Genomic DNA, 13,000 nt, shown 5'->3' on the forward strand with positions numbered 1-13,000 from the left:
TCTTGAAAAATTTTCAACTTGTTTTTTGGCAAACGATTGCACAAATTCCACTAAAATCATTTTGATTGTGGCCTTCGTTAGTTTTATAGATTTTTATTCATCTATAATCATTTCCTTGCTAATAAACAACAACAATAAAATATAGAAACCCCACGATTAAACATTTTTGGAAAATATACAGTTAACACTTCAACTTCAACTTCATAGCCCCTCCTATATATTCGAGGTGAACGTAATAAACAAAGGATTGGTAAAAAGCGATAAGTTATGCTCTGAAGTACACAAATATTCTTTAAGATTTCATAAGATTATGTGAAACAGTCACCCAACTCACAGCAAAACGATCAATAGATACCACAACTACGATATTTATTTAAGCCTCTTTACCCACAGTAAGGGGTATCTACATTTGTAGCAGACTCGACCAAAGCGTTCTTACTTGTTTTGTGGTAACAAACAGCAGAAATTGGCAACAGTCGCTTGCATTTAAATGACTTAACTCTGTCATTCTTGGGATTATTTCATTTCGTGCCAACTAAGAAAATTGGCAACGAAAATTTACAAATGCATGAAAACAGAACAAGAAGAAGACGAAGATGCAGCACAATAAATTCTTAACTGTGGATTATTTCCGCTCTTGTGTTCCATTCATTCACAAACACTCACAACATACACTCATACACTCACAGACACTCACTTGCACACGTGTGCGCCTTTTTTTGTGGACGGATTGGGTCATTTTGTGCCCCATAAGGCTCTACATTTGAATGGGGCAACTGACCACGCATAATTAGACCATTTTCGGGGCCATAATATGGCCCAAATATTTGTGCCGGCAAATTGATTTCCTTGGACCAGTTGTTTTGGGCAATTCACTTTATTTTTGTATCACATAAAAAGCAAGGTGTTTCGTGTTGAGCTTGCCTATGTTTCTTTCGCAAATGATATGTAAAAAGCAATTTAAGGTGTAAGCCTTTAAGGAAAACAGTTTATGGCTGTGTGGCTCTTAAGTGCGTGGGAGTCTTGACTACTTAACCTTTGTTCGGTTCGTGGAAAACTCAACAAGTAAACAAAGATAATTGGGTTGAAATCGAAACAGAGCCCATTAATTTTTCATGAAAATGCCAATTATTTTCCACATTAACAAACTTTTGACACTTTTTGTTTGAATTGCTAGCTTGTTGGCAAGCTAGCACATTAGCAGACCTCCGGGCAATACCCTAAATAATAGCTATGGTAACAATTGTCTTAAAAATTAATTAATAAATACTTTCTTATTTCTAGACAAAAACAATGCCAATGGCTGAATATTCCACTGGAGTTAATAACATATTGCATGCCTTTCTGCAATTCCAGGTACATAACACGCTTTCAAATGCCATGGTGCTTTATGATTTTACCCCGACTATTCAGTTCGTGTCATCAGCCATTCGCATCTCGACTACTCAACTAATTGCTTATCCGTAGCTATGCGAGCACACAGCCACGCCTACCGCCCACAATCGTTGTCCCTTAAATGGGAGTTTCTTGGGCTGTGCTGAATAGTTGACTGCCCCTGGCTGAAAGAATGACACGCATCAAATACTTCTGCATTTTAAAATTCCTGTGTGCAACGTTCAAGTCACGCACTAGTGATGCCTTTGGGGCGTGGCAGCCGCCCATAAGCAGAGAACTTGACAGTTGCTGATGGAGATGTTGCTGTTGTTGCTGTGGTTGTTGTTGCTGCTGCTGCTGCTGTTACTGCATTTGTTGTTGATGTGCTGTTGTTGTTGCTGATTGATCTGTTGTTGTGATATTCTGTTGCTGATATTGCTATTGTTGTGCTGTTATTGCCGCAGCTATTGCTGCTGCTGTTGCTGCTGATGGATCTGTTGTAATATTCTGTTGCTGCTGCTGGTTGATGCTTCTGCTATTGTTTTGCTGTTGTTGTTTTTCTGTGGCCCTGTTAATGTTGAAGTTGCTGTCGCTGCTGATATTGTTGTAGCTTCTGTTTTGATGATTGTAGTTGTTGTTGCTGTTGCTGTTATAGCTGCTGCTGATGTTGCTGTCGACGCACTTGTTGCTGCCGCTGCTTATTAATTTCCTTAACAACGCAGCAGCAACAACAAGAACAATAACAACAACGTAAGAAGCAACAGCGTTTGCATATGTAATTGTACATGTGCCCTTTCATTGAAAAATTCTTGAGCTAGCACGCAAAAAGCGGGAATATAGTACAACAATAACAACAAGTTTTCTATTAGCAACAACAACAAGAACAACAACAGTTGCTGCAGCTGTCGTCAATCCAAGCTGACGTAAAAGAAAATGCATGCAACAAATTGTAGAAAAATGTCATAAAATTAATGGGCCAAAGGCAGGCAATCAGGGCGCATCCATTTTAATGAGAAGCAGCATTTGTTTATTTTTCCCTCGTGTTTATGTCTGTGACACATTAGCGAAATTGCGTTAAATAATTTTTGTGTTGCGGCTATAAATTTAACGATGCATTAAGCTAAGCGAAGGGCAACAGCTGATGAGCAAAAGTTTAAAGTCGCTGTCGCGCCCCTTGGCCTGAAACGGGACGGGAGTGGAGCATTCAGTGTCGTTCATTTGCAATCATTTGGCAGTCGTGACTTTCGGTTACATTCCAGACCGGAAACAGCCAGACGCTTGCCAACATCCGGCCGACTGTGAGGCCAAAGTCGTTGAAAATTTTAACATTTCAACTTGGCACATTTGGCGAATTATTCAAATTCTTGTCACTGCAACACACAAAAAGCACAAAAAATAAAGGAAACGCAAAAAAAAACATATATATATATGTTAAGACAGCAGGCGAAATAAAAGCAAAGGCAGCCGGCTATAAGAATTGCCAAAAGATTTATGCCAGTTCGCATACAGTCAACTGGCAACTGGCAACAAAGTTAAAAGCGCAAATAAAATGTTTGCTCACATTTTTGTAATTTCGAGAAAATTGCACGTTTATTGCCGGATCGCGTGCTTGTCTCTGGCTTCAACTTTAAATTCAGCACAGGCAAAGCGGAGGCAGACACCGAGTTGAAGAGCAGAAGAAATTTCCCTTCACCCTATCTGCATATCTACATGCCACGCATTGAATAATTAATATTGCGCATACGACGTGTTGCCATCACGTAATGTCGCAATACTGTGCAGCTATGTTCCATTTACAACACTGACTGCTCCCGTCACTTTATTGTGATAATCAGCGCAGACAACTTGCATTTGCGTTAACTTAAGATGCGCATTTATTAGTTATGACATTAAAAAAAGGCTGTTAGCGGCTGTTGAGTAATTTAAAGTATGCGGCAAGTACGTAAAAGAAGTGTTGCAGTGTTGCAATACAACATGTATGTATGTGCGAAAAACAATCTCTTTCTGGTAGGCAGGTATCCGAATATTTAAACCTCCAAATTTGTGTCCTATTTCTGATCAGAAGAAAAGGGCACATAGATAAAAGCGCGATAATATATAGATTTCTTATAAACAGTACTTAATGCTCAAGGAACAGATATAGACTACACTATAAAGATAAGTGTAGGGTATACCCAAGTCGAGCAGCCTCTAGAGCTGCCACACACAAACTTCACAATAATATTTGTCTGATAAAGCTGATAAACTGCCAAATTGGATTCCGTCAACTGTGTAGAAAGTGTTTTGGACTATCTGAGCTGTTGCATGAAATGCAAAATCATAATTTACGCTAAGCTGACAACCCTAGCTACTCGTCCATGAAGTTGCCAACACTGTCAAATGCTTGATTGTAAATTATTTAAAGCCACATAAATCAAAGCACACAAAAGCATTTCAATTGTGTGAGGAGGCGACAACATAAACATGAACTTAAAGCCGCCCACTTTGTCATGCACACAAACACACATACACACACCCATCCATCCATCCATCCACTTATGCACACAATAACAACAGTAATAGGTAGACCCACAATAACGATTGGGGCAGCGACAACAAATTTGTCAACGAACCGCGTAAATGGCAAGCGTTGAGTTCGAGCTGTAACATTTTGGCATTACATCAATGCAACTGGGGCTTGGGCGAACTCCCAGGCGGCATATACGAGGGGATCCGGTCTATGGAATAGGAATTACCATGTCATGCATGCAAATTGGCAAAAACGGAAGAAAACTTAACAACGACTCAGACGAGCTTCAGTTGAAGCAACGGAAACTGATGATGCGGTTGCCAGGTGCTGCTTCAAAGCGCACCAGGTGAATCAATTGCGGTTAACGGGCGGGGCAAACAGGGCTTCAAGTTGTTGAGTCGTTGAAATGAAAGTACGCTGTGAGCCAATAAATAATCAATAGCTATCAATATTTGCATGCACATATTCGATTTTATTCATTTTATTTCTTGGTAAGCGTTGACAAAAACAGGTTTTACTCTTAACATCTTTGAGTAGTTACAAGTCATGAAAAGCGATAATGTGCGCTGATAAGTGATCGATAACTATCGATATTTTTTTCAGCGATTCTTCAGTGTTTTGCCAATCAATATAATTATTATTAGCATTATATAATCGAAGCAATGAATTTAACCTCGATAACAGTTAGTTTTCAAATGTCTTCGAAAAACTTTCAATATATTTACAGTCGGTCGACTTTGTTTGATTACACAAGTTTGTGCAGTGGAATGCCTGTGGAATGTTATTTGATTATCGATATAACAATTCAGTCGATTTGTTACAAAATGTTCCTTAAAAGGAACAAGTTTATTTCTGACATACGGTAAAGATTCGTCAATTTATCAAGAGCACCTCAAATGATTGAGATTTATTGATGGCATTTATGGGCCTTTTACAGAATTGCACAAGTAGCCGCAAGAAGTTAATTGCGAGAATCGATAAAAGTCATGCGGATCTGGTGCATTAATCGATGGCATTTATCGAGCATTTAAGCTGGCTTCAAAAGGACTGCCGAGTGCTTAATTGAGAACAATTAATTTCGAGTAATGCGTACAACAATTGTTTATTGAATACAGTGTCGAGTAGTTCGTGTTCCGATTCCGGAACAGTTGCTGCAGTTCATTTGTCAATGTCAATTTTAAAGCCAATTTTAAAATGTTGTGCCGCAAAATTTAATAACATTGACTCCATGCCACTTTGTTGTTCTCGTGCTGCCAGCAACTGTTGTTGTTGTTCTTGTTGCATGAGCTGAGTACGTGCTGTTTGTTTTGTTGTTGGGCACTCCTTACCCTCTCTCTCTCTCTCTCTCTGCTAACCCCCGCACTCTCCTTGTCCTTATCTTCGGCACTAGTCGCTTGGCTGTGGTTCAAGAAACTCACAAGTGACACTTGCACGAAAGATAAATGCGAACGTAACTTTTGCCATCAAATGTTGCCAATCTATGCGCACTCCTTCTGTGTCCTTCGTCCTGCATCCTGCTTGCTGCCTCCTGCAGCGACGGTGCCTCTCTCTTTCTGCTAAGCCAAGGCTGTGCCTTCGTGGAAGCCTCCTGCACAGCTAGAATCCCTCAACTGCTTTGGCTGCATTTGGACTCTGGTCCTTTACCTTTTCGTTCATGCAGCACTTGGGTCAGGCCAGGCCAGGACAGTCGTCCTTTTTTGCCTCCCTGTTGCGCGTCAAGTGTTCGACAAAGGAGGAAGTCACATTTACTTACTGATTTATGGGCGCATCCGTTTTGCCAGCGTTTTATCTGTTAACTTTTCGGCGCAATCATTTCCAGTCAAAATATTTTCCAAAAGACCCCCAAAAATACTTTCAACCTGAACTCCCCGTATAATAGTTGCTCTGTGGTTATTTCCCTAGGCAATGGCCAGCAATGCTCGACAACGACTCGTTAATCAATGACACTACGTTTATCTTTAACGTCTGCCCATAAATTTCACACTACAAAATTGCAAATCTTTGACTGACAACACAAATACACGCACACACCACTTTACACCAGTATGCCACACCTCCGGCTACACCCTCAAAAATTTGTTTTGGGTAAAGGGATTTTCAGTTTAGTCAGCTATTTTCCCAAAGTTGGCATATTTAAAACTTGCCTTCAAACTTGTCAGTTGGGGTTTTAGCTGAGCAATTTATTGTAGTATTCAAAGAAATTTAAGTAAAGATTGACTTAAATGTGAATCTGTTATTATAGCAAAAAGTTTTAGATTGGCTTAAATGTGAATATAGTAAGTATGATTATTTACATTAATCGTTATATTCTTCAGTGTGCAGCAAGAAAGAACTTTAATCTATACATTTATGAAGTTATTTCATACCTTTTCTTATTTTGTTCTTTTTACAGATATCATGACGAAACCTTGCTGAGACAATTGTTATCATTATCATTATTAATTTAATTTGTTTTAATTATTTTCAGGGCTCAATATGCAATATAGAACTTAAAAATACTAGTTTTTATTTTTTTCTTTTTAATAAATATTAGATGTTCATTAAACGGACGGCCTTTAAGGTCGCTAATTGCCTTTGGCTAAGTTCGCTAGGTTTTTATTGAAAAACTAGTATGGATTTTGCTATGTTTCGAGTGGCTAATAATATTATTTTGAGTTTATCAGGAGAGGTGGCCGCGTCGCCCTGGGGATGAGTGGGCGGAGTTGGGGCAAGAGTTCTTCTCCCTAATCTCCTGAAGAATGCGGCCCTTTCGTTGTATGAGAAAAGGATATTAATATTATTATCATTAATTTTATTAGTATAATAACTCTTAATAGCAATAAAGTATAATATAATAATAATTATTCTTTTCAAATTTTAAGTAAGTACGAAAAAACTAGATCTGTTATGAAGCGAAGCTTCATTTTTTCATATTGATTAAGGGCATTCAATCTTCTGTAATATTTGTCCCACTTTCTATCTTGCTAATTTGATTAAAAAGTAAGTTCAATTTGGCAAACTTCTCTCTACGGCACTCGAGTGCCAGTGCTCACATGGGTCTCAAAGGCAGACTGAAATTCATTTGCATTTGGCTAAATAATTTAGCAAATATGTTTGCCCCTTTGCTTTTTTCGAGTGGCCTCCGGATAGGTTGAAATTAAAGACAAACCGCCTGTGCTGGCAAACCGAACCGGAAGTGGCCTGAGCTGGCAGTCAATATGCTGCTCTATGACTTTCAGTTGCTAGGATTTCAATTATCATATTGTTATTTTTATGTGGCCAAAAAGTTGTAAAAAGACTGCTTGGAGGGGTTTATAGTTGTTTGTGGAGCATTTAAGATAAACATAATATGTTTGAGCACAACAAATGAAGCTGTGCTCAGTGTTTACCAGACAATATTTTGATTTAATTTACCGTGTGATAGGGCCGCCCTGTGGACCACAGGGCCCACAGGGCGTATACGCAATGAGTTCCAAGGGATTTTCTCGTTTGGTTTGCCGACTGGGTCGCCAGCCAGCTAATTAATATTAAATCCGTTTGGTTGAACGGCATTGAAATGCCAAAAGCAAACGGTTTGAGTTTGTCCAGCTACGCCCCAGCCTAAACAAACCCCTCTCACCCTCACGGGCCAAAGGCGTGACGTATCAAGGGTGAGGGTCGGTCGATTTGTTTCTGTTTCATGTCGCGTTTTATTCAATGTGTGTAATTATTTTACGGCTGTGTGAGCACTGGACATGGACATGAACTTGGCCAAGCCGATTGCGTGCCAAAGTATTTAAGCCCATTACGAAGTGGGCGTGTGCTAGGGGGCGGTGGCTACTAGTACGTGTTCTGAATGTGCTCTAATGAGGGAGGCGTTGAAATAAATTTGTATTAAACGCATGTAGCACATAATTCATATAAATTATATTTACTATTTAAATTTAAGTAACACACACATACGTACGCACACACTCACACACACACTCACACATACCCACGATTGCACTCGCATTGCGCATACGCCGCGTATGCCAAATAACACACATCCGTAATTACAATTGATGCTGATTACTATGCGAATCACATTCCGTACGAAAACTAATTAAAATGCTTATTAACTTTACAATTATCACACCTTTGCCTACGTGATTTTTACAGCAACAACAGCTGAAGATAGATGTGCAATTGACAGTTAGTTGTCAACATGTCAGATTAGAATGTTAGCCAAAAGGTTATTTACAACAAATCTGTGATATTTTTAATAAAAATTATGTGTATTTACATCTAACGGTGTTTCTACTCCACATGAGCTATCAATTTGTTCAAATATTTCAAATCATTGTTACATATGTGGCATTGTGACATTGTGAGATATTTTGAAAGGAAATAAAAATAGGAAAAACCAAAATACACCTCGTTTAATCAGACTCAATGTTTCCTATAAATTTGATTATTCTACTGGTATTCAAGTACTTAATGCCATTAAATTATAATTATTATAACAATCTCTGTTAGCGCTAAAAATATAAAAAATAGAAATACGTAAAATATTCATGGCTTTTCAAAATACTGTTCGGTTTCTGTTTGTGCATATTTAAATGAAATAATTCCAAATTGAGTGGGGCTTAAAATATCGATGAACGAATATGCCGCAAATGGCAGCATTCCAGCAAAATAATACACAAGCTATTTACATACTGATGAAATTAACACAAATTACTAATATGTAAATTTCCAGTTTTAATACCTTCATTTTTATATAGTTAAACACTTTTATACTGATCAATTAAATTTGGCTGTCCTTATACTAAAACAGTTATCAAGTCTAGAGTCGACCTTTTACATGTCCTGCCAAAAGCAGACGCGCAGTTGCCGCCACGCCTACCAAAACGCTCCGCTAATAAATAGGTGCGATCCTTGCGCCTTTCGAGCAGATCCTTCGAGCTCGAAGGCGTTAAGAGAATATGCAGCAGCTCAGCCAGCAAGCCGCTTTCATGACTCAAAGGCAGCGCCGCGTGCTCGCAGATCAGACGCAGCAGGCAGCTGTGTCCAGGCAAATGCATGCTCTGTAAAATCATCTCAATGCCACGATAGAATATCCAGCGATAAACTGAGCCCAAGCTTAACTCATCTGTAATACTTTTTCTATCCGTTATGGGCTGTGGCTTTAGATAGACGCGTGTTTTCTCTGTCGCATTGTTGGGCAGAAAGTATTGCATCCGGAGTGCATAGCCAGAGACAACAGACTCAAATGGCAAATCCTCGACGGGAATGCCAATGGCGCAGAGGAATGTAATCGGCGAGGGTGCAATCTTTGGATAGATCATTGTACCACTGGCCACAGCAGCTAACGTTATTAGGGCAATTGCTGGTTGCACGATATGCTCCATTGAAGATCTCGCCAAGAACTAAACGTTAAGGCTTTAACATTGATAGTTTTCTTTCGATTTAAAAAGTTCTCAGATGCATTTACACCTATTTCATCTAATATTTCAAATTAACAAACGCTACATTGTGTAAAATTTCTTGTATAAAAGATTAATGCTAAAGCAGAGAAATTTCTTTATTTGTTCAAAAACTTTGAGCAGTCAAGTGACGACAGGCATGTCAATATTTGGATATGGAATTATGGTTAATGCCAAGTTTTAAGTACACATTAAGTGTGCGTATTGCTAGAATAAAACCACCCGCAGCTGCTATGAATAAGCCTCTAATTTTGCCCAGACAATTTGATTTTCTGTAACTCAAGTTTTTACAAAAAGTTGGCCAGCAAGCTGCTGTCTCTTGTTTTTTGGGTTCATCGATAAATACAGATATTTGTTTTATAAAGTTCTGTTTCCTTTTGGCTTATTAACTTAACATTCTGCAACTGAAACACTGAAAAACGTTCTTGCCGATCATGCGATCGATTTTACTTTAATACAAATTTATCACAATTCTATACCAATTTAGCAGCTATGCACTCACAGCAACACTGTGATCAGTTCCATGGGAGAACTCGGACATTTACGGCCATAGGCAGCCGCACAGTTAGCGCCACGTTTGCCAAAACGTTCCGCCACCAAATACTCGCGATCGGTGTGCAGGGCATAGTGATCCGAGGAGCTAGAAGGAGTCAGAACAATGTGCAGCAGCTCACCCAGCAAACCACTTTCGTGGCTCAAAGGCAGCGCCGCGTGTTCACAGATTACGCGCAGCAGGCAGCTGCGTCCAGGCAGATTCATGTTCTGTAAAACCATCTCGATGCTGCGATAGATGACCCAGCGATACATGGAAGCCATGTTGGATGGCTCTTCCATAGCTGTCATATGCTTTCTGGCCGTTATGGGTTGCGGCTTCATGTAGACTCTGGTGATCTCATCTGCATTGGTGGGCAGAAAGTATTCCGTCTTTAGCACATAGCCCGAAGTGACCGACTCAAAATGCAATTCTTCCACTGGTATGCCGATGCCGCCAATGAACTGGACACGCGTCGGGGAGGTAGCTGGAAATATCAGCGATCTGCTGAAGCGTTTCAGGTGATCAACTTGATAGCTACTCAAGCTGCTGGCCAGTGTGAAGGCTGTCAAATAATAGCAAACGAAAATTGCTCTCAACATGACAGCAGAGCCTCTATACGGTCGAAGATCTTATGCAGAACTGAGCTTGCCGAAGAACTCATGAATTCTCACACATTGCAGTCACTTTCTTTGTTTACACTGTGGAGTGAGGAAGAGGTACTTAAATCAGTTCAATTAGCAACCACTTGACAGTTTGTGACTCGGTCAACCAGTTAAATCGTTGATCTACTTAAAACCCATTTCTGGCTCACAATAATGTGACAAAGGGTTTCATAAATGGGGTTTTGTAAGAGAATTAACATTGCATGTGCTAAACGTTCTGTATAGGAAAGAAATGGTAAACATAATTTTTGAAGTGTGTCTTTGTTTACCAAACTGAAAGTAGAATATTTATTGTGTACTTGACCATGATACGGCTGGAGCTAATGATAGGAAGCAGACTTTAGGTATGATTAAATAGGTTTGCGAACGAAAAATAGTTCATTTATTTTTTAGTTATTTTATTTAGATACTGAATCAATTTTATATTCGTTTATTTCATTGCCTTTCTGCCAAAATTAGTTCAGCTATTCAGTTCACTTAACTTTAATATCTAATACGACTTGTAATTGATTAATCTATATAAATATTACATAAAATATTTTTAGCTTTTAAGCTTGCAGCAAACAAAATCTTTTTATATGCGCACATTTTCAAGACTGACTGTCTCAAGAAGTTCGGCTTGAGTCAGCTTCTTTGTGCTGCTCTATATTTTCAGGTGTTTTCGCTTGATTGGCGCAGATTTGCAGCTTCATGTGCTTAGCTGTTGCCAACTGTAAATAGGTCTGGCGACCCGTATTACAGCTAACAGTAACTCGACCCACACAATTACGCCTGGCTCCAGTCCCAGCCCCTGAATCTGCTCTCAATGGTTAAATAAAGCGTACAAATGCATGAACCAAAGGATCTCGCAATGTATACATCTTGGAAATTGTATAAAATGTGTGTGAGCATTGGCATTAAAACACTAAGCGCCAAGCTCAGCGTGTGGGATGACTATACCGTCAGGATTTAAGCGCTCTGATTCTACTCCTTTTTTGTTTATTTTTTTTTATTTTTTTGAGGATTGCAAAGGAGTGCAGAGAAGTGCGGAAGTTATGCCGACAACGACTTGAGTAAGTTAAGTGAATTGCTGTTGCATCAAGAAGTGCAAAGGAAATGCGCCACAAGGCAGGCATGGAACTAAGAATGGGGCAGAGATTAAAGAGCAGCATGGAATGGAAAGCGGCATACAAGAAAACGCTCAGTTCTAGGACGGCAAAAGGACGACGCATAAAAATAGATGACGTTTAAGTGAGCGACGGTAAATGCATTTCTGCACAGCCAGCTTAGGACAGGACACGGAATATGTATGTCTATAGTACTATCTGCAACAACAGCAAATAAAGGCGGCTATTTATTAAATAAACGAAACAGAAGCTGAAATGCTGCACGGTCTTCATGAATCATCTTTAAGATGTACACAAATATACTCAAGTGAGCACACATAAAGAGAGTTTTATATGAAAACATTTAAAGGCTTATCCTTTAAATAAATATTTGTGTTAAGTTTTCTATAGGGTTAGGCTGGTTCGTTCAGGAATATAAACATTTAATTTTTCTTCATTTTATTTTTATCAAGAAGGAATAAACAAGTTAAAAGAAAAAGGTGAGCAGCTTACCTGATGTGCTATTTTAAGAAGCTTACTATAGAATCAAAGCTTGCTGCTGTCTGGTCAGTCATGTAAAGCCAAAACTCGTTGTGAATTATAGCGGTTTTAGCGAGAAAAGCAGACAAAGGTTATGTGCTATGAAATGCATGAACAATAGTTTCTGTTAATTAATATCCAAAATGATATCCTACATCAAATATTAGGATCAATGTCCCTTTGGCTGGCCCCATTTATTTAAATATTGGTTATTGCCAAATTGTGATCATCTAATTATGATTACATTTTATTTATTTGTATGTACTTAACAGTAATCAGTATTTGCCCTTATCAGATACATAAACCCAGCGCCAAACTGATTGCCAAATGAAAATTCGCAAATTTGTAATTCGGCAAACCAAAATTGGAGACCAACTTTGGCAAAAGCCGAGCAACAATATTGGACAAGGCGAAAGTTTTGCCGCAACACTTTGAACTTGGCTTGCAAGTGGCAAGTGGCATGCGGCATGCGGCAAGTGGAACATTTTATGTGGCTCTTTAGACTCCGCAAAGTTCATGCAGCGCGCAACTTGCCGCCGGGCCAAAGTTTGCACAGTGGGTTCAGCTCGGCATATGCAAATTGCGATTTGAATGGCATCCAAATGTCCAAAGGCAGCGAGACCTATCAAAATAGCTCAAGACTCTGAAAGTTGACAAAATCAATTAAACTGCAAATGGGCAATTGCCGCAAAGTAATTGATGAGCCATTGACAGTTGTTGCAACAACAGCTTTAAAACTACATGCAACTTGGGGCAAGTCTAACACTAGTTGGGTGTGCCCAACTTGAAGACGCCCTGCACACAGCACTGAAATCTGGGGTTGTTTTCGATATTTATCGATTGCGGGCGAATGAGCAACCAACACATTT

General features: G+C 39.2%; 2 protein-coding genes across 2 annotated transcripts; both read right to left on the reverse strand.

The window, feature by feature from the left end:
* Positions 1 to 8,559: 8,559 nt before the first annotated feature.
* LOC6632833 (uncharacterized) lies at positions 8,560 to 9,378 on the reverse strand. Its single transcript, XM_002056305.3, has one exon. The coding sequence runs from the start codon at positions 9,232 to 9,234 to the stop codon at positions 8,647 to 8,649; it is 588 nt and encodes a 195-aa protein (XP_002056341.1). The 5' UTR covers positions 9,235 to 9,378; the 3' UTR covers positions 8,560 to 8,646.
* Positions 9,379 to 9,661: 283 nt separating this feature from the next.
* On the reverse strand, positions 9,662 to 10,539 carry LOC6632834 (uncharacterized). Its single transcript, XM_002056306.4, has one exon. It carries the CDS (start codon positions 10,441 to 10,443, stop codon positions 9,808 to 9,810), a length of 636 nt encoding a protein of 211 aa, XP_002056342.3. The 5' UTR covers positions 10,444 to 10,539; the 3' UTR covers positions 9,662 to 9,807.
* Between the last annotated feature and the right edge of the window lie 2,461 nt (positions 10,540 to 13,000).

The sequence above is a fragment of the Drosophila virilis genome, chromosome 2 (genome assembly GCF_030788295.1).
Source record: "Drosophila virilis strain 15010-1051.87 chromosome 2, Dvir_AGI_RSII-ME, whole genome shotgun sequence".
Taxonomy (NCBI): domain Eukaryota; kingdom Metazoa; phylum Arthropoda; class Insecta; order Diptera; family Drosophilidae; genus Drosophila; species Drosophila virilis.

What these genes read in the sequence shown, in the direction of transcription:
- LOC6632834 (XM_002056306.4), bottom strand. Translation starts at nt 10,443, where the DNA reads ATGTTGAGAGCAATTTTCGTTTGCTATTATTTGACAGCCTTCACACTG.
- LOC6632833 (XM_002056305.3), bottom strand. Translation starts at nt 9,234, where the DNA reads ATGGAGCATATCGTGCAACCAGCAATTGCCCTAATAACGTTAGCTGCT.